The sequence below is a fragment of the Cynoglossus semilaevis genome, chromosome 14, assembly GCF_000523025.1.
Source record: "Cynoglossus semilaevis isolate Cse_v1.0 chromosome 14, Cse_v1.0, whole genome shotgun sequence".
In the NCBI taxonomy this organism is placed as follows: Eukaryota; Metazoa; Chordata; class Actinopteri; order Pleuronectiformes; family Cynoglossidae; genus Cynoglossus; species Cynoglossus semilaevis.
The window spans coordinates 5536308-5557020 of record NC_024320.1 but is presented as its reverse complement, the minus strand read 5'-3'; the positions used below and the strand labels follow the sequence as shown (position 1 = coordinate 5557020).

General features: G+C 40.1%; 3 protein-coding genes across 8 annotated transcripts in view; 1 reads left to right on the top strand and 2 right to left on the bottom strand.

Annotated features, from left to right (window-relative positions):
* Window positions 1-231: 231 nt before the first annotated feature.
* On the bottom strand, window positions 232-7871 carry ccni (cyclin I). Its single transcript, XM_025061959.1, has 10 exons — window positions 7643-7871; window positions 6730-6892; window positions 4933-5067; window positions 4254-4328; window positions 3479-3619; window positions 3272-3400; window positions 2978-3079; window positions 2687-2870; window positions 1916-2154; window positions 232-1530 (listed from the first exon to the last, which is right to left on the bottom strand). The coding sequence occupies exons 2-10, from the start codon at window positions 6844-6846 to the stop codon at window positions 1354-1356; spliced, it is 1299 nt and encodes a 432-aa protein (XP_024917727.1). The 5' UTR covers window positions 6847-6892; window positions 7643-7871; the 3' UTR covers window positions 232-1353.
* A 1335-nt stretch (window positions 7872-9206) lies between these two features.
* Window positions 9207-15730, top strand: ccng2 (cyclin G2). Its single transcript, XM_008324610.3, has 8 exons — window positions 9207-9350; window positions 10718-10864; window positions 10951-11088; window positions 11517-11767; window positions 12514-12592; window positions 12723-12821; window positions 13342-13541; window positions 14498-15730. The coding sequence occupies exons 2-8, from the start codon at window positions 10760-10762 to the stop codon at window positions 14628-14630; spliced, it is 1005 nt and encodes a 334-aa protein (XP_008322832.1). The 5' UTR covers window positions 9207-9350; window positions 10718-10759; the 3' UTR covers window positions 14631-15730.
* Window positions 15731-15803: 73 nt separating this feature from the next.
* The window catches only part of taf1c (TATA-box binding protein associated factor, RNA polymerase I subunit C), an 8789-nt gene continuing 3879 nt past the window's right edge, over window positions 15804-20713 (bottom strand). For all 6 annotated transcript variants that reach the window (XM_008324613.3, XM_025061952.1, XM_008324612.3 and 3 more), the window contains 8 exons: window positions 20591-20708; window positions 20445-20516; window positions 20227-20362; window positions 20009-20137; window positions 19353-19551; window positions 19142-19279; window positions 17625-18946; window positions 15804-17276 (listed from right to left, as the gene is read on the bottom strand). In XM_008324613.3, coding sequence (XP_008322835.1) covers window positions 16908-17276; window positions 17625-18946; window positions 19142-19279; window positions 19353-19551; window positions 20009-20137; window positions 20227-20362; window positions 20445-20516; window positions 20591-20708 — 2483 coding nt within the window. In that variant the 3' untranslated portion in view covers window positions 15804-16907. The remainder of the gene's footprint in view (window positions 17277-17624; window positions 18947-19141; window positions 19280-19352; window positions 19552-20008; window positions 20138-20226; window positions 20363-20444; window positions 20517-20590; window positions 20709-20713) is intronic.

Sequence of the window (20713 nt, the reverse complement as noted above, 5' to 3'; positions counted from 1 at the left end):
AAAAATCGCCCAAAACATGCCTTAATAATTGTTGTTTGGATTGCAATATTTCAGGTGTGTGTGTTAATTTTATTTTGAATTTGTTTCTTTGATTTTCTATTGTTTTTATTTTCGTATTATATGTTTTATTTGGGTTATGGTTAGGGTTGATTTTTGAAAAAAATACAGAAGAATTATAAAAATATACATTTCTTTTCAGCATTTTTACAGAATCTTTAAAAACAAGTCATGTTTCAGTTTTCACACTGGTTTTATTTCTTGGTGTTTGTTTATTTTCTAGTGGCGCGTTCAAGGACCTGCAGCAGATTTCAGCAGCTGATGCAGCAGGAAAATAAAAAAGGAACAGAGCTTTTTACAGTAAGTTACAATATGTTTTTAACAGGCGATAGATACAGAGTTTGTTTTTATATTAACTTTGAATAAAAAACAAACATCAAATGTTGCACTGAGAACTAAAAAAAAAAAAAAAACACTTTTCTGTCTCTTACATTTAAATACGTTTAATAACAAGTGGCTATTACCTCTTTCTATTACATATTAATAAATAATTACCTAGCGCTTTAATTGTCATCTACTTAACCAGAGAAACGTGACTTCAAATATTGTTGTTTTTCTGTTTTAGTCGTAAAATCACTTTTGTGTAATTTTAGGCATCAACAGTGTGTTTAAAACAGCACAACAGGAAGTGGAGGTGCTGGTTTTACACTATTTAGAGTTGCCCGCAGGTGGCGTTACCCACTAATCAGTATTAGTTATTTTTTAATCGTCTTTTGTTCCATGGTCGTACTCCGACTTCCTGTGTCACTGTAAGGAACAACTGAGACAAAACCAAACATCAGTGACCTTGTGACCCAGTGACCTGAGAAAATCAGTTTCCTTCATTAAAACATTTTTTTCTACCTGGAGAAACCACAGGTGACAGAAACAGTAACATTTGATTCAGACTTGATAGGAAACATGACAGAGTGGAGAGTGAAAACAAACATATGAGACATAAACAAAGGTGTTAAAATCTAGAAAAACAAATAAAAGTCAACAAACATGAGGACAGAGAGAAAAACACTTGAGTTCAGAGAGTCTAGTTTTTTAGGGTTTTTTGGAAGAACATCTTTGTGTTTTTTTTAATAATTTTTTGTGTTTTTATTTTCTACTGAAACAAATATCATTAGTCAGGGTTAGCAGCAGCAGAAGGTTTTTTCATTGTTTTTTAAATGAGTATTTAAACTTTTTTTTGGGCTCTGTTTTTCCTGCTGCAACGGACGATGGTGAACTGACCACAGGTCCAGAGAATGCTGGAATCACTTACGTCTAAACCAGAACCACATGGACCACTCTGAGTTGATGATGGGTCAGTCAGGAGGCTGTGACTGGCTGCAGAGGTGGACAGGGGGAGGAGCTTTTTCTGCAGCTATTCAAAGCCCCCCCTCCTGTTGCAGGTGTTGCCCCCTCCTGGACAGAGACGGTGGTGACTTCTTCGTTGTAGAGGCGTTTAATACCATCGTAGAAGTCGTCCACTTCCATGTCCTCCACCTGGACACAGTAAAAAACACTTGTAGTAAATGGTCTCTCTGTCGATGTCTGTTTACCTATTATCAGTTGAAAAATGCAAACTAGCAAAGTAGGAATCAATGTACATGGTTTCAGGTCTCAGTAAATGAAATTCCTCAAACAGCCACACGAGGACAGTGTGCAACTTCCGTAGCATCTCTGGATTTTATTTTTTTAAACAGATTTTCTTTGACTCAGCAAATATTTTCAAAACATGAATTTAACAGTTACATTGTTGAAATCACTTGTGTTGCAACTTGTTATTAACATTTTGTGGACAGAGACTCTGAGACTAAACATTCAGGGTCCGCCCAAGTTGTTTTTTTAGAAAATGAAAAACGGGAATGAACCATGAAGCTGAAATCACCTTGCGTTTGGCTGAGGCTTTGCAGCGCAGTGTGACCTTCTGCAGGTGGTTCTGATGATGGAGGTCATTGTTGGACGGAGAAAGCAGAGGAGGGATGGTGCTATCTTGACAGGAGGACAAAGAGGAGGAGCCTGGAGGAGCTGGGCTCACCTCCTCCATTTCCTCTGCTCCCGCAGGAATCTGTTGTGTAGCTGCAGATGAAGAGGAGGAGGTGAAGGAGATGGAGGAGGAGATGGTCCCTGAAGAAAAAGAGAAAAATGATTAGTAAAAATACAACAAGGACAAAACCATCCAGGACAAAATGACCACCAGTTAAAACTTCCAACTGTTTTTACTGTTGTGGGCTGTAGAAGGATTAAAAAAAAGGATGTCAAAAAGGACAGAACAACGCATGTTCATTTAGTAATTCTACTATTTTTGAAGACTTCTTCAGATAATTTTTTATGGTATGTTACATTTGATCAATGATTGATGTGCCAAAAACTTTTCTGACTTTTTGAGCATAAAAGCACATACCTAGACATTTTCATGCAAATTAGAGCATTTTTATTCATTTGTGAGAAACGTCCATCCATACATCCATTTTCATCCAAAGCGCCACAGACTTTGTGAGAAACGTTTATATATTAATACTTTTCCAGAACTATGAGCATAGTCTGCTCCAGGTTTTATATGACATACGAACCCTGTGTGGAGGTAAGACCAAGAGGTTCAGTTCCTTAGAGGCCGGAACGTGGCACCTCCTTCAGGTCTTAGGTTAACGCTACATACCCTGTGAGCAGGTGATGGCTGTGGCCTTGTTCTCCTCTTTCATCTCCTTCACCTCATCCTCCTCCTGCTGCTGCTCCTTCGGGGGCTGGTAGATGTAGACGGTGTTAGGAGGCAGGGAAACTCTGTGTGTGGACAGACTACGAGCCACGAGCTCTCGACTCCTGATCAACTCAGAGCTGTTGATCTGAGGAGGAGGAAAGAGGTACAAGTCAGATAGAAATGCCAGCTTCCATCTCTGGTCACATCATTTTAGGCCGAACCAATCAGAGCTGCCGTTGCCTGCTACATTACCTGAGTCCTTTTCAGCAGGTTGGTGGTCAGAGCCAGCCAATCAGGACAGCAGGTCTCCAGCTCCAGAGTGATGAGTGCCAAAGCCAGCATAGAGCCTCTGAGCTACAGAAGGATGTTAGGGACAAAATGATGATGAAGAAGTCCAAAACCAAGAATTACAGACACCATTTGAATTATTTTCAAGGTGACAGGAATGTAGCTTCAGCAGAAAATAAAAAACAAATGAAAGAATTACAGAAAACCAACTTGTGAATTCTCAGTCAGAGTCAGAAACAAAAGAACATTGTTTTGTACCTGTATAAGAGTGTGGTCTGCCAGACAGTGGTAGAGTCGCTGTGTGATCAGAGCCAGGTGCTGAGAACGGTTTATTCCCAACACAGCATCCAGAAACCCAGAACGACACGATGACACCGTAGCATGAAACTGAGAGACAGTGAGAGAAACTGGTCAGAGAGCTGAACCATCCACTGACCATGTGTTTGAGCAAACACACAGACTTACGATGTGCAGGAAATCCAGAGCTGTGGCTGTGAGCAGACTCCAGCTCAGTTTGTCCAGAACAATCCTCTCCATCCTCAAGATCTCTGATGGAGAACAACCACAACTACTGGAGGCAGCCAACTCCTTCAGGGAGGGAACACACTAATGGAGGGAAGAAAGAGAGAGGGGAAGAGCAAGAGAGCAGGAGGAGTCAAAGGGTGAGGGAGAGGGACATGATGATTGAATTAATCCAAATGTTACAAGAATTATTTCCACATTTCCACAGAATCTCCATCAACAACCAATGAACCAACCTTAATAATGTGACTAACGCAGAACGATGATAACTGTAGAAAAGCTTGGTTATTTATTTTCATATAGACACATACATTTCTCATGATTTTAACTGAATTGTTTAATTATTCAACAATTAATTCTGTAGTTTTTTGCAACTATTATTGTTACGTTATTGTAAAAATCCTGTTTTATGAACAACAAGTAAACAACAAGTAAAATAATTAATTTTACAAGCACTACTTTTTCTCGTCACACAGCAGCAGTTGATATTTCGTGGTAAATCTCCAGTCAACCATTCACGTCATCATGTCAACTATTACTTGTTTGATCTTTTGATCTTTACTTTATATAGTTCATATAGACTCAGTATAATCTTGATCGTATTTACATTCCTCCATTTCTTCCCTGTTGCATGGTTGTAGGAGGACAGTCTTATAACTGTCCATTGGTGTTTTGTGAATTTAGTTATAGAACTAAAATTGTCTTGTGTTATACTCACTTCGTCCTCCTCACATGTCTTAGCAGCCAGGAAGAAGCAGCTGATGGCAATGCAGCGCAGGTACTTTGGACGAGCCTAAGACAAACATGAAGATGTTTAACGTTCACTTCTGAATTATTTTTCTGCTCAGGGGGATCACTAGGCATCTTGTAGATTCAGCTAAACTATTGTTTTATCTCAGGGAAAGTTGTGGAGCAGGTTTGACTTTGTCACTTATATATTTAACAAAACAGCTTTAGGGTGACGACTCAGCTGTTTGCCAAAAGACATAATAAAACCCTCACACACACAGATGGTGTGCAGCTCCTGATAAGCCTGGAACATTTTATTCCTGGGCTGAACACCTCCTTCTTTGGTGTGTCGTTGGACACAGAGGACGTACTGATCCCAACTTTTCCCTTCCTGTGTATAATCACTAACAATCAGCTCTGAGCTCAGCTGACCAGGAGTCAATCATCAACGTCCTCACACTGATCTCAAAGTGTTGACTATTTGTCTGTGATCAAATATTGAAACTGAACTTGCTAACCTCTAACACTCAGTCTAAACAAATGTCCTGAGTCCTGCTAACATATTAAACCACAGGATTTGAAAAAGTTTATTTAGATTTTCTCTTTTTTAAAAAAAAGGTTAAATATTCTTTACAATCATTTTATGCTAAAGAAATAACTTTTTTTACCCTGATGGAAGCAAGGAATCTGTCCAGTATGCTAACAGCTAACACCAGGGTTTCTGGGTAAAGCTGCAGCCTACTGTGGAGCTCTGTCAGCCAGCGCACAGCCTCATCCCTCTGGGCCGGGGAGATGTCTGTATCCTAGAGGCAGACAACATCAAATAAAACCAAGCTAAAAATGTGAAACTGATATTAGAGAAAAATTTGAAACCTAACACCTTACAGAGTGACAAAAACATGCAGGTCAGTGTATCCACATCCTAGAACCTCTGCTTTGCTCTATTCGGTCATGGATTGTTTACTTTTTTTTTTTATTAAAAACACATTTTTCATCTTCCTCCTTCAGCAGTGACTCTTCCAGACAGAACTCCAGTTACAGTCCCCACAGGAGAAACTGATCAGATGTGAGATAAATCCTCCAAACAAACAAAAACCGGTTAGGGCTTCCTCTGCCGCTGACACTGTTTTAAATAAACATTTGGCCTGGTTTTAAGCAGAAGACCAAACCTGGTCAGACCACAGGACCTCAGGCCAGTGTGAAAACTGATACCAGAATAAAACAGTGTACAATTTGTAAAGAGTCTAAGTGTTTGTTTGTCTAACAATGAGGAAGTTAAAACAAAATTATTTTTAAAAACGGTGCCTGCCTTCACCGCCAACATTACTTGTTTATCTTTTTAATTCTTGTATTTTGACTTTGCTGGAACTGGAAATACTGCTTCAGTGGTTGGAATGTGTAACACTGAGCTAACGCAGCAGCAGGGGTCAAAGTTCAGAATGCCACTGACACAGTTATTCAACAAGGCGACATGGGTAACATGACGCCGTACAGCGTCTCATGTCTGAAATGTTAAAAACTTAAAACAACTCGACCGTGTCCTGAAGGAACGCCAAACTGCTGGATTCTGGTTTTGAGGCGTTTATCAGACCAAACATGGAGGTGGTTGAAAAAAAACACGCACTGAAATAATTGTTACAGATATTTTTTCAGTTAAGAAATATCAGCAACTGTGGTTTCAAATGAACATGTAATTTGATTCAACTTTAACCAACATCTTTCTATCTTTATTTACCCTGAAAACCCCAGTTTATGTATGTGTGACCTCTACACCAGTTTACCTGTCTGATAAGTGCTGTCAAGCCTTTTATTGGCCTCACATCTATAAACATGCCAGTTAAAGGTCTGCACAAAAAGCAGCTTGTTCAGTTATTCCCATGGAACAAGGTTATTTATTCTTTTGTGTGTCAATGTTGGCATCAGGTCTCTTCAGACTATCTGAGGTTTTAAGCACTGAACTGGTTTTTGTGATCAATCATTAATAGCAGTTTCTGCTTAAAAGAGGAAAGATAATTATGAAAATCTAAATACAAACATGTTTAACATAATTTAAAACCTACAAAAATATTTCCTCTGAATTGTTTGCAGGTTTGTAAAGACCTAAAATCCTCACAACAAAAACCTGCTGAATATGACCCTGCCTATTGGAAAACTTGCTTCTCAGATAAACACAGTACCCAGCACACAGTATATTTCCAGGTTGTCTAAGCAGCTGTGACACATACATAGCGACTGGGTGAGACCAGCTTAGGTGATCTATGACATCACACCATGTACGTGCCTTCTGATGAGTAGACTGGGCGAGTCCAGCTCATGTTAGGTGAAAGAAATGTTATGTCTTCTTGCTATTTTTTTTTCTATAGTTAATAAATTATCAGAGGATTGATAAAAATGATTATCAATTTGTCTTGAAAAAATCAGACAAATGGTTATAAATTCTGAGCTCGACTGAGGTTCCTGCTCACCTGTGAGGAGGGTTTCTTTGGCACGTAGATCTTCCACATTTTGGCTTCCCTAGAGGCTGTCTTTTCTAGCAGAAAAGACAGCCTCTGGCTGTTTACCCAGGGTTCTGCCCACTTCATTCTCTCCTGCCCTGGTAAAGCCCACCTCCTCACTGGCTACAGCTACCTGCAACACAGACAACACAGTTTAATTTGAGTCATATAATATATGGAAAATATGAATAGATATATATTCAAATACATTTATAAAGTAAAGATAATAGTTGTACAGGACGTGCAGCATAAGCAGTATGGTTCATGTTATTGCCCTTAAGTGTTGCCCTTAATAACCTGTGTACACAGCCTTGTTCATAAAAGTCTTCATTATCATAAAAGTCTTGGTTATCGTGGGGGGTAATATGGTTTTTACTTTTCTGTTTTAAATGCATTTCAACTAGACACATTAAGATTTTAATTGTGGCTACAGTACCGACATTCGACGACGTAACGTCAGGCTACATGGTGCTATAAGCTAACTCCGAGTCAAGCGTAAAGTAAACAAACGGGTCACTGTGGTTCAGATTAACTCATATTTAAGTGAAAACCAGCTCTGTCTTTTTATTTTTAAATCAGATAACAACTGGACCAGCAGGTGTAACCCTGACCCAACCGTTATTGATATTACAAACATATGACTATTTCCTGGTGCAAAGAACGCTTCCTTTTTCTGACATAACTAGCATATTTTTAGCTACTCCAATGTGTATACGTAATGTTTCATTAAATAATGAAAATAAATAAAAACACTACATTCCTCGTCGCTCCGTAACGTATCAAAAGGAATTTCTGAGTAAGTGTTATTTATTGGCCCGAAAGGCAGGGGACATTTAACAGAACGGACATGGATGCAGGACATAGACGTAGCCCGGAATCTTACCTCCCCTGTGAAGCGGAGAAAGCCACAGTTGGATTTCATCCGCTCCGCTCGACTCACGGACAAATGGACGGCGGTAAAACCGGGGATCCCCTCTGTACTTCAGTCATCCATGCTGGCGTCCATGGCGTGGCTACGGTATCTGTAAAAATATGTATAAAAATGAAAATAACGGAATATAGACGGCGACGTCTACTTCCGAGGAGGGGGAAGAGTGAAGGGAAGAGGCTCCGCCCACCTGCAGGCAAAGTCTATACTGAAAACAAACGCACTGTGTGCGGAATAATACAAAAAGCTATTTTTGACCCTAGTTTTAAAAAGATACCATCTTAACCCTGTAAGATTACAATATGTTACGGTGCACCAGTTTACTTGTATTTTCTATTGCTGAAAAAAGCAGGTGTAGACTGTAATGTTAACTGTTTTTGCATGTTCTACCTTATTCATCGTTCCTCTTAATCTTATAAAATGTACAGTCCTGGATGCACTGGAACATCTTTACAGTTATAGTTTTCACTGTGGAAACAGTGTTCGCATGTTCGATGCCTTTTATCCCAAACACAGGCAATAGTGATAAAGTAATTTAAGCTCATCCGAAAAAACCTGATGTTACAGTCATCTTCAGGTTGTTTTTAACAGATTCAGTATTCAATGGGCCCTTTGTTGGTCTGCAACCAAAATGACACTTTGGTCTAATATTTGAACCAATATGAATAATTCCACATTTTAAAGTACATATTTAAACGTAAATAAATAATTAATGTTTATTAAATGACCTCTTATTTGCTCCTCTTATGTGGCATCGTGCTAATCCTTAGTGGGAATAACAAACAAATATGCTTGGTCTTCATTATAACCACTTACTACATAGTACACAGTTTAAACCCTGTAAATTGTAAATCATTCCAGAAGAATTATATTTGAATAAAGGGGACAGCATGTCGACTCACGTTACATTCTTTACCGGGTAGAACAGAAATATAATGCATAAATAATGAGAATGGTCTTTATACACTCAAATTGAAAAAAATATTATTTTAAAATGTATTATGATCAAATGTACATATGAAATTCCATAAATAAAATTAAAGGAAGTATTTATATACGTGTGTATATACGTGTATATATGTGTGTATATATATACAGTATATACATATGTGTATATAGACACATATCTATGTGTGTATATATGTATGCTTTTTTTTTTTTTCCTCTAACCATAGACCATAAAAGCAATACGTAATGCTCAAATTTCACCAGGCCTCCATAAACTTTGACCAATCGGAGGGCTCGGATTTGGGCGGACTATTTGAACGAACAAAAAATCAGTTCACTGATACGCTTAAATGAACGTCAATCAGCGAGAAGCGTCTTTCGTTGATGATACGGTTTACTCATTCTGTTCTGGGGTAAAACCGATTGTTGACAATCGGGTATTGAACTTCGTGCGAATTTTGGCATTAGACGTCTATAAACCGCTTGTGAAATAAACATTAATAAAAAACTAGGGCTTTAATTCAATACTTTCTCGTCGTGGTCAGGGGGTACGCATCGAAAGGCGACGAAGTGATTTGCTGTTTCTACGTGACGTCGTATGTGGGCGTGAACGATAGAACGTCAACAAAAGAGACGAAAGCAGTGAAGAGGAGAGAAGAGACAACAGGATAGAGAGAAGGAAAGGATAGATATGTGGATTTAAACCATCAAACAGGTACAGTTAACTTTTATTTTAATCGATATATGTCTTGTAATACAGCAATACAAAAACAATGACCATATAGAGTAAGTCTGGAGACAATAATTCGTGTAAAAAACAGCTGATGTTTAAAACGTCGATAAAATGTTGTGTTAAAAGCCTAAAAAACCATCCACTGCGAGTTAAAAATGAATAGTTGCTGTTTATTACTATGTCTACAAGTATGAATTCAACAATTGAGTTTGAAATTCTGCATGTTGAGGTTTGTTTATTATTTAGCTTAACGTCTACATAATCATTGTTTCTAGTGAAAATTAAGTCGTTTTTATAAACCACAAAACCATTTCTCCTTTTTGCATTAGCAATAGTACAAATTGGTGCGTATTTTTGAATTATTCGTTAATGTAGAAAGTAACTTTCAAAATGCATTCTATGTTCCTATTCTTACATCATATTTTTGTTTTAATTTTAATATAACAGGCAGGCAGATAAAAAGTCAACAAATGCAACATAATAACGCGGTTCATTTGATGTACATATAATAACAAATAACCCCTAAAATATTGGTTTGGATCATCTTTTATTTCACCTTTTTGTCCTACTAAAATTAAACTATATCTCGATAATACGAGCAAACAACCGACTTATTTGTTTTGATATAAAGCATAAATACTTAAGCAAATCGCGTGATAAAGATCTCTCAGTAATAATCGCGTTATAAGTATGAAAAAAACAAACATTTTAGGTTGATGAATGCAGAAAACAACCGCCCCTCCCCCACTCCAGTAAGGAGGATTTAAAAAACAGGCTAACGTCAGGTTCTGTGGTTAAAAGCAACATAAGAAAATGCTTATTTGCGGTGATAAAACTGTGTTTTGTGTGATTTATAAAGACAAAACCGTGTAATGTAATTGATAGTTATGGTGTCGATGTTTTCCTTTTTGTCGTATTTCGGTCAGAGGACGAGAAGGCGTTCACCACTGGAAATTTGACACCGCAGCTCAGCTGAGGCGGAAGAGGGCGGAGCCTGTAGCTCTAGCTACAATAGTCAGAGCTTTTAGACTGTAGATACTGTATATTCAGAAACATTCGGTAGCAGCATTTACTGACACGTTCGTGTCAATTCATTCAAGGCATTCAGTTCGCCGTCATAGAGGTACAACATCAGAACATGTTCAACTAAACTAACACAAATGAATATGTTGAAATTTGATTGATCTAATCGTGGGTATCTATTAAAACTATTATCACTATTGGAAGCTACAGTTTGGTCTTTATCAATAATGTAATCTTAATATTTAGAGCTTCTGAGGTACAACAAAGAAATGGCTTGTAAGGCATTACTTGTGAACTAAGCTTCTGTGTTTGTTTTTTCTTTTCAGTATAAATACTGTAGTAAAGGTTCTTCCAGTGCCAGCTGAGACATGGACGCCTTGAGGCTGATGAAGGAGCTGCGGGTGAACTATGAGCAGGAGGTTCATTATCTCCCCAAAGAGGCAGGTCTGAGTCTCATTGAGTCCACGTCACAGGTGAGAACAAACATTAATCATTCCTGCTCCTCCCCGTAACTACAACTAAACAGGGTAAATAAGGTGAGGGTCATTGTTTCTTCTAGGATGACAGTCGGATCTCAGCCAAGTGCAGAGATGCCAAAGTGGAGGACTTGTGGAGTCTCACCAGCTTCTTCGGTTACAGCACACAGACCTTCGTCCTGGCTGTGAACCTGCTGGACAGATTCCTGGCCATGATGAGGGTACGAAACTCCCAACACCTAATAGGACCAGACACTGGACACTTGAGAACACATACAGTAGTACAGCTGGGAGCACATACATTTTGGTTGGAGTTTAGATGCCCAGGGATTCAGTGTCAATGGAACAGGTATTTTTGGAAAAGTAACCCGGCAAATAGGTCAGTGTTAGGTGGGGTTAAATTTGGTAACTTGATTGTCCACAACAACAGAAAAACAGAGCTATTTAGTATATAATATCCAGTGTCAAAGAAAACCAAAAAGGCAACAACATTAAGGATAATCCCACTTGTGAAAGCATCTATAAAAGATGTCTGTTTCACTCTGATCAGAAATAGCTTTCCTTTAAAAAACAGGAACACAAACACCATTTCAGTTTAACTAATCAAACAACCATCACTCATTCTTAAACTCAACCTTTGTCTCCTTAGATCCAGCCCAAACACCTGTCCTGCGTCAGCCTCAGTTGCCTCCACATGGCAGCCAAAGTGACGGAGGAGGAATGCAACTTAACCCCCACCGTTGAGCTAATCCGCATCGGACAGTGCAGGTTCACTGTGTCCGACCTCTGCCGCATGGAGAAGATTGTCTCGGAGAAGCTGAACTTCAAGTCCAAAGCCATCACTGCCTTGACTTTTCTGTACCTGTACCACCAGATTGCACTTTCACACTCCACTGAAGGGTGAGTTTGTCATTCAACACAGGAAGAGAAGAAAAACCTGTTAGCCTTTAGATTCATCATTCGACTTTCTAAAATATGTTTTAAACACAAACATTGGTTAATGACAACAGAGTTCATGTTAAAAGTCATGTGACTCTAGTGTGCCATGGAGCATGAGTAGACCGGGTCATTAAGTTGTGGGGGGCTTTAACAATTGTTGTCAGCATTAACTATGTTACTGGACCTGTGGGGTTTTCTAATGAAGTAGATTCAAAGGATTGCAGCTCTGAAGTCCAACTCCTTACACCCTAAGCTACTGTGTCGCTGGAGGATTTGTGTCAGCTAGGGCAGCTACTGCTACATACTAAAGCTGCAGTAGACCCTCTGGGCAGATTCCACATCCTCAAACAACCTTTGGATTGTGTTTCTCTTTCCTCAGTTCAGATTCAAACCAGAACCGAGGACTGAAAACATCTGATCCCTTACTTCAGATCTAAAATTTGAGTCAGACGGGGTCACAGCAGTTCAGACCTGAATGTGTGGCAGTAGTCAAATATGAGACATGTCTAGTCTGATTAGATCTGTTGTCACCTGCTGTTGGTATCTCATGGTTACAAAACACTGTCATGTTGTTACACCTGCATCTCTTCAGTCCCTGGTTTTTGTTTCATGTTTGGTTTAGTAGTCAGTCCAGGAAGTAGTTTTTCTAAGTGGACTAGTCTGAAGAAGAAAAAACTAAAACTGTGTGTACGTGTGTGTTTGAACAGGAAGCAAGTTCTAAACCTGGAGAAGCTGGAGGCTCAGCTGAAAGCCTGTCTGTGCAGAATCTCCTTCTCTAAAGCCAAGGTAAGGATTTCCTGCAGGTGGTCTATGTTCAGACTGGATCGTGTCAATCCAGAGTTTTAGGACTGAACATGTTTTTACACCACTGCAGGATTGTCATGTGTTTTTGTTTCCGTCTGTTTTTCCCATGCAGCCGTCCGTTCTGGCCTTGGCTCTCTTAAGGCAGGAGATCGAAGCCGCCCAATCAGAGGACATGTTGGAAATAGTCTTTAACATTCAAAGACATCTGAAGGTAAATAACTGACTGTGGCCTTAAAAATAACAGATAAAAGCTCCTGTACACACAACAGTTCATGTCATTTTTGCTAATTTGCTGTAGTATCTGTTTACAAAGTCATCACGTATTAAACTGTATGAACAACCAATCACATGACTAGACAAATTCTTAAACTGTTTGCATTTGACAACTTCAATAAAATGACAAGTCATTTGTCAGATTGGTAATATTTAATGTCTAATCGGTTTGTGACAAACAGTTCCTAGAGAAGTGTGTGTGTAAGTTTTGGTGTGGCATAAATTATCTGAATTCCTGTGGTTCAGCTGATTTTGTTTTCTGTATCAAATTAACGTCAGTACATTTAAGGGTGTTGAAAGTGAATGTTCTGCTGTGAAAACAGAACTGAAACCTTCAAACTGTTTGAACCCAATATTTTGTTGGCTAGTCCTCCGACTGTTGAAATGTCCTGGTGACACGTCAGGTCAAGGGACTAAGAATGAACCGTGTTGTATTTTTGTTTTCTTTGTGTTGTCAGATAGCAGACAGTGAACTGTTACTGTGGAGCGAGCGTGTGGCCCAGTGTTTGTCTGACTACGCTTCCCCCGAGTGCAGCAAACCCAACCACAGGAAGCTGCTGTGGATTGTGTCCCGGCGCACAGCCCAGAACCTGCACAGCTACCGCAGTGTCCCTGAGCTGCCCACCATTCCTGAGGGAGGCTGGGACGAGAGCGAGAGGTGAGAGCCAACAACACACACCACAGAAAACTGGCCATAATTTTAAGTCTTTTCAGGCAAAAAGGAAATCTCTCTGAAACAAAAAGTCCAGTATTTGACCAGACTTTGGCAACACTGGAGAAACAGGGAGCTAAAAGAAAGAGTCTATGCTCTATTTCACACTCCTGACGTCAGAGCAGGGCATGATGTAAAAACAATTGCAGGGAAAATACCAAACACTCCTTAGAGGAAGTGGAGATTCAAAAAGAAACTGGAACTTACACATCACACACACACCCTTCTGGCTCTATGAAACATTACACATTATTTGTCAGAAAGGTACATATTAAAGGACGATGTCATCTGAGGAGAGGAGACATGTCGTAACATGACACACACACACACACACAGAGTTCACTGGGTGCGCTCCTATCTTTTCAGCAGTGTGTGTGTGTGTGTGTGTGCGTCTCACCCCGTTTCCATGACGTAGATGTTATGTAACATTTTACTTCTGGAAACTTTTTTCCTGCTTTGGTTCAAAACAAAAGCTTTTGGTTAACCTGATGTTAACCAAACAACCTTACTGTAGGTAAACATTTTATTCTTATTTTTTGTATCATAAAACCATCAATCATTGTATTCATTCATCCTTCAGGGTATATGCCTTAAACAGCTGTTTACAAAGACACCGACTGAGTTACAGTGACATCAGCTGATCATTGCCTTAGTAAGAGGAAATTTGGGTTGGGTAAATACCAACTGCCTCCCCTCCCCTACTCCTTCATTATGTCTATGGCCTGATGACGTACAAGTCAGCATTATTTCACATTTAGTGAGTGTTTTCTCAGACCTCTGACCTCTAGTGCACTGTCTGAACTGATTTGAATTAAAAATTCATGAGTTAAGAAATTATTTTTATTGAAACCGAATGTTTCAGAACATTGTCCTGACACTTCTCTACTTGTGTGTCTCCACAGTGAGGACTCGTGCGAGGACATGTCAAGTTCGGGTGAAGAGTCTCTCAGCAGTTCTCTGGGCAGTGACGCTGAAGGACAGTTTTTTCCTCTGCACTACCGTCGCCAAAAACAACGCAAAGACCTCTGCGCCTGAAACCCTGACCCCGGGCCTTCCATTCCTTCAACGCACCGCTCTTTATCATTTTTATTGTAATAACTTATTGTCCTCTAATACCTGGTGCTAGTGAAGAAACTGGTAAACATGGCAGCTGAGCCCTGTCTGGAGTTTTCAATAAGACTTTTCTAGATTTAATTTTTTTTGGATGTTTGCTGGAAAATATTCACATTCCAGTGTGTGAGAGTTTGGCAAATCTGGGTCCACGTCCACACTGCTGCCTGTTCATTGAAAAAACAGAACTTAAGCTTTTCAATGAAGTGGGAGTAATGTGACAGTGATGGAAACTGGTCATCTGGGTCAAAGGTTAAAGGTGCTGATTCTGACCAGAGACACAACCTTCACCATCAGTGAACAGTATTGCCAAATTTTGTATTGTTAGTTTTTCACAGAACATTTTGTGACTGTTATTAATCAATGACTGTTTTATGTAAAGGTTAAACGAAGTTTTAGTTTTGAATGGAGGACAAAGGTCGCTCAAGGTCACGGTATCTGAGCAGAAGCGAATGTGACAGTGAAAGACAGCTTTATCAGCAGGTCCGATGTTTTTAAAGCTGTTCCTGTACGGCCTTTTTGGTCCAATCAGCTGAACTAAAAAGACTGTCTGGGTGTTTTAACAACATAGCAGCTGGACCTTGACTGTTACGCCATACTTGTGGAGGATTAAGTGGAGCCGCTCTGTTTCTCTGTTAGAATTAATTTGCACATTTTAAATTTTGTTCTCATTTCAAGTGTTGAAAGGTAGAAAACTGGAGTTTGAGTCTGAGAGAAACACCTGTAACATTTTTTGGAACTTTTAACTCAAAATCTCTGCAGGGTGTTTGGTTTAAAACCTTTTATTAAGTGTGTGTGTGTGTGCGTTTTGATGTGTCTGATTTGATTTTATGTTGCCAACTTTAGGATGTAACTGAAAAGGTGTTTGGTGTAGTGGAACTGTTCAGAGAGAAGGATGAATGAAATACTGAGTTACTGACCAAGCGTCAAAAAAAAAATTAAAAATGTAAGAAAATGTTAATAGAAAAACTTGTAAAAACTGTAAATGGTGTAAAAAAAAAACCATTCAGAGTTCTGTGTAGATATAAGTTATTTATTCTTTTTTGTCACCAGTACTGAAAATAAGAAAATCTAAATAAAAATGTTATTTTTAGGTTGTTGTGTTTAACTTTTCTTTATTTGACTAAAAAACATTACACCTTCACAATAAATCACTTGAACAAGTCTCTTGACAAAGTCAAAGAAACAAAGACCTGATTCATATTTTCCAGCACAAACTGTCAGGACATCTGGCCCTGCATTCTGTCAAGTCAAAGGTTTATCATCCTGCGTGCAATCACCAAAGATTGGTCCTTTTTATTATTCAAATCACCTGATTGAAAACTGAGGATTAAATACAGCAAGGTTTGTACCTCTAGACACCCATGAACGGACCATACTCCAGAAACGTTAGCATATGGGCTAAGTACAGCTAACACCACACATCCTTCCTGGTCGGAGGAGGAGTACAATGAATGTAGTAGCAGAGAAAAAAAACAGAGAAGGTAAACTGGTTAGCACTGGGGCCAAAAACAAGAAAGAAAGAGCAGATGTTTCTGTTCAAAAGTGTTCAGCAGAGACAATTAAAGGTCATCTAGACTTTTCTGTGGATCAGAACCAAAGAACTCAACAACAACCAGCTCTAGTTTCTATGCAGCTGTTGAATTTTTCTTTGTTAGTAAACAGGATTGGGCTTTACGTCTTATTTAACATGTTATCTCACTTATCTCTTCATGTTTTTACGAAACTTCCAAGAATTTATAACAGAAACAGACTTTTGAACAGAACCAGAACTAGTTTTTAGTCAGATACCTACAGCTCAGTATTTCTGATCCTCAGGTTAACGTAAACTGGTTATTTTAAGATCACATTATACATTTAAAAAAATGTATATATAAATATATGCATTTCTAAGACGCTGATAATGAAATCATTTTGGACGTTTATGATTTCTTGTACACAGTGAATCAGTCTGGGGGAAAATGTGATGATGTCATACACCTCTCTAACACACACACACACGCACACACACAAGGTAAGAAATGCTTCTCAGTCCTACCACACCAAGTCTTCATAGGACGTCCTCAGGCTCTTCCTCCATGTCGACGATGACTTGTCTTTGGTGCAATCCACATGATTCAAATCAGTGTCAGTCCAAAAAGTGAAAGCACAAAAAAACATTCCTGAGAGAAAATTCCAAAATGTTGTCTTTCCCAGTTTCAGTCAAAATCCCATTCGAAATTTTTTCTTCTTGGCCTGTGATGACTGAGACAACCCAGGTCGACCCTGAGAACTCTGGGATTGGGACAAAGATTGTGACAACTGGATTGAACCCTGTGAGCTCAGGCAGGGAAACAAAAACTGCGACGATTGAGTCAACCCAAGTCCTTCCAGTGAATCTTGGGACTGGAACAAAGATTGTGATGACAAAAGCTCTGGTGGATCAAGTGGATTCTGGGAAAGAGACTGAGACTGTGAGCGGGATCCTGACCAGTCCGACAGATCCATTGGCATGTTCCTCAGAGGAACAGAAGGTGGTGTTGGTGTAACGTATTCTTGATCTTCCAGGATGTTGAAGTGTGAAAGTTTGTGCTGAAACAGAAAATTTCAGTCAGTGTTGTTGTTGGGTTTAGTGCAGTATTAAACACTTGAATGATGGAAAAATGTTGGAAAAAGAGAAGACAGCGATTGGCTGGTTCATGGCCAAATTGGTTGTTTAAATATTTTTAGTTTTCACCTCAAAGGCAAACTTCTGTAACTGAACTGTAAGTTTGTAATATTCTGTGAATGTAGTACATATGTAAAACCTAGCATTTAATGTTAATCCACATTATAAATTTAGTATACAAGTATGTATAGTTTGAAGGTTCAACCTTAATAACTACAATGCTACAGAATCAAAAAGATTCTTTTTTAAATACTGTAGAGATCTCGACCCACCTGTGTTGTGTTTGCAGCACCAAGATCGCCCTCTGCTGTAGGTATCCTGCTATTATTCTTGGGCAGGGTGGCATCCTTCACTGGCGTCCTTTGCTGGTTACTGTGCTTCCTATTAGCAGGCATTATAGATGATGAAGGACACGGGGAGTCACTTGTGACTGTGGGTGCTCCAGTTGTCCTCTCAGACAAACTACAGTCTGCCACAGATGACGAGGCCACACCCTCACTATCAGACCACGCCCCCTGGCTGGCACCAGACCACCATGTTCCATCAGAGAAGTCATCCAGATCTGACTGGTAGGTCACGGAGGAGGTGAAGCTGCTGGACAGACACAGGCCTCCATCGGCCACTCTCCTGGCCTCTTTCTCCTTCTTCCTCTTCCTCTTCAGAGCCTTTATCTTCTCCTCCCTGTTAACACCCAGATAATTGTCCCACCATGCCTTCCATGCTTCTTCCCCACCCTGCCACGAGGCAGTGAGACGCTGACTGAGTGGGTCCTGCCACTCGTCTGTGTTCACTGCTCCGGGAACAGGTACAATCTCTGGCTCTGGGATTAAGGAAGATGCAGTGCTTTGAAGCAAGAGTGAGCGTTGGGACATGCACGTTCTCATATCTCTCCTCAGACGTTGGACCTGCTCCTCCTCTTCTGTCAAAGGTCTTGCTTCATCATGATTGGGCAGCTGCAGGAGCTCTTTGATGTCAACAGTGGCAAAGTTTGAATTTCGTTGACGAGGTTTCTTTCCACGGGTCTTTCGCATCAGTTTTTGGTGCCAATGTTTCCATGTGATTCGGGCGTTCTCACTGAGTTTTACTGGAGTCTTCTTCTCCCAGGGACTGATTGAGGGACTGGGATTGCAGAACATTTTCTCCATCGTGCTGCGTTCCTGAGGAACCTTCTTTTTCTCTCCAACATCAGATTCACTCTCTCTGTCCGACTCTGGATCCTCATTGACAAGGACCTGCAGTTTCAGCAGCTTCAGCTTCCGAGTTTTACGTCCGTTTTCTGAGTCTTCAGAATCAGAGAACCTCTCTGGACTTTCATCCACAAACCCTGGCCCAGTGAAATCCTGTGTGGGTCCAATCACGTCCTCCTCACTGGACGTGTTTCCTATAAGAGTCTCAGAATTGAGAACAGTTGGTGCTGGTTCTGTAGGTCGAGGCAGTGGTTCCAACTCTGCTGCTGGAGGCTGTGACTGAGTGTTTGGTCCCTGTGGCTCTAGGATTTGGTAGAAAACATCTCCAGCCTCTGTCAGCTGTAAAACACAGATACACTCATCTGCACCATCCTCTTCTCCTGCTCTCTTCTGGACACAAGTCAGACCTAAAAACAAAGTCATGAGATCAGATTTTATATTGGAAAGCCATAACAGGTTTCATAGACATTGGTCTGAGCTGAAATTACTGATTTTCTTCATGGACTTTGGTGAGAATCTCTATGTTGTTAATAGTTCGGCAATTATTCTCACTGTGACCAGTGTTGTGTGGGAAACCATGTTGTATTACCAGTGAGTCTAACCTGCAGCAGGTGAAGACAGCCTGTTGGTGGCGATGTCCAAACGGTGTGGAATCTGAACAGGAAGCAGCTTCAGACTGTCTTTGGGTCTGAGCAGAGCCTGAGTAGGACCACGACTGACACAGGCTTCAGTTCTGCCTCCTGATCACAGAACAAGTCAGAACACTACTGTAAACACCGTCCTAATGGCCTCACACCACACCTGTTGACTGACCTGAGTACTGCAGCAAGCAGATTTCCTGAGAAGTGCTTGAGCCCAACACGATTTTAGTGGTTGGAGCCACTCCAGCTGTCAAACCTGAGGAGTTGGAGTTAGGAAGGATGTGACAGAACAGCGGTGGGGACTCCATCATGTGATCCCACTTCAGCATGGGAACAGAAGGTAATCGCTCATCCATGATGTATGCAGAAAACTGAGAGGGAAAAGAGACAGGAATGAAAACTGAGAACTACAAACAGTACTAGGAACTTCAAAAATGAAACCAGGAATGTGATTTGGAATTTTTCACAAAAAATCCTGCTTTTATCTGGAATTGGCATATTCCCACTTTTGGGAAGTCAAAAAGTCAAAAAAAATTTAAGACAGATAAATTGTTTAACAAATTAAAAAAAAAATCTGCTTTTCACCATTATCCATTTAGGTTTAAACTCTGTTCCTCTGTCATGCTGTTTCAGCTGGAAGGACTGGTTATTGTGTCATATACTGAAACTAACATCTCCTCCTCTAAAAAAGACAAAGTACATAAATATTCTTAACAATTGTACTTCAATAAAATACTTATCAGTGTAATTACTTTATCATGAAAACAACATTGTTAACATAATATCTCAGCCACACTAAAAAACTAAAAGAATGTCACACTGACATACCTGTGTGAGGATCAGATGGTGAAAGGTGTGAGCATCTCTCAGGTATCGAGTCAGCAGGAGGCGCTCTCCTCTGCGACACTCTGATATTTTGCTGATGCTGAACAGAGTACTGTTAGAGACTGTACTCGTCTAGAGAGAGAGAAGTTAAAAAGCAGTTTTATAAACAAACAGAGACCACTACCAGGATCCTTGTCTACACTCCCCCGTCACCTCCTCACCCTGATGTCACTTAACTCCACCCCTGTCCTGTCAGCGTACAGCATCACCCTGGGATGAGCCGAGAAGTCACACCATCTCCACAAGGAATTAGCGTTAAAGTGAATGTTGGCTTCTTCTCCATGGACCTTCTGAATGCTGCAACAAAACAAAACATCAGTCAGAAAACAAGTTCCTGTCAAACAGAACTGTATGGTGACATCTTCAAATCTTTGGTTACCCTCTGCCAACGGTCCACAGATTAACACATCCACTCTCACTGGCCACCAGAACTTCACCTAAAACATGAGGACTGACCACAAACACACAAAATTGTCATTTTTAGCACCTGGAGTTGGAATGGAACACTTCTTCAGCTTCACTCACCTGACACTGACGCAGGTAGCAACGTCTTGGGTGTCAATCACCTGCATCAGACGAGGTTCAATTCCTTCGTTGATCTGCCAAACACCATACAAATGATCCAAGCGCACAGCAACACAAGCTGCA

Excerpts from the sequence above, each read along its gene's own strand:
- ccni (XM_025061959.1), bottom strand. The coding sequence starts at position 6,846 with ATGAAGTGGGCAGAACCCTGGGTAAACAGCCAGAGGCTGTCTTTTCTG. Across the intron at positions 5,068-6,729 it reads CAAAGAAACCCTCCTCACAG|GATACAGACATCTCCCCGGC; the intron begins GTGAGCAGGAAC and ends GTCTGCCTCTAG. Across the intron at positions 3,401-3,478 it reads CTCTGGATTTCCTGCACATC|TTTCATGCTACGGTGTCATC; the intron begins GTAAGTCTGTGT and ends ACTGTCTCTCAG.
- ccng2 (XM_008324610.3), top strand. The coding sequence starts at position 10,760 with ATGGACGCCTTGAGGCTGATGAAGGAGCTGCGGGTGAACTATGAGCAG. Across the intron at positions 12,593-12,722 it reads TCTCCTTCTCTAAAGCCAAG|CCGTCCGTTCTGGCCTTGGC; the intron begins GTAAGGATTTCC and ends TTTCCCATGCAG. Across the intron at positions 12,822-13,341 it reads ACATTCAAAGACATCTGAAG|ATAGCAGACAGTGAACTGTT; the intron begins GTAAATAACTGA and ends TTGTGTTGTCAG.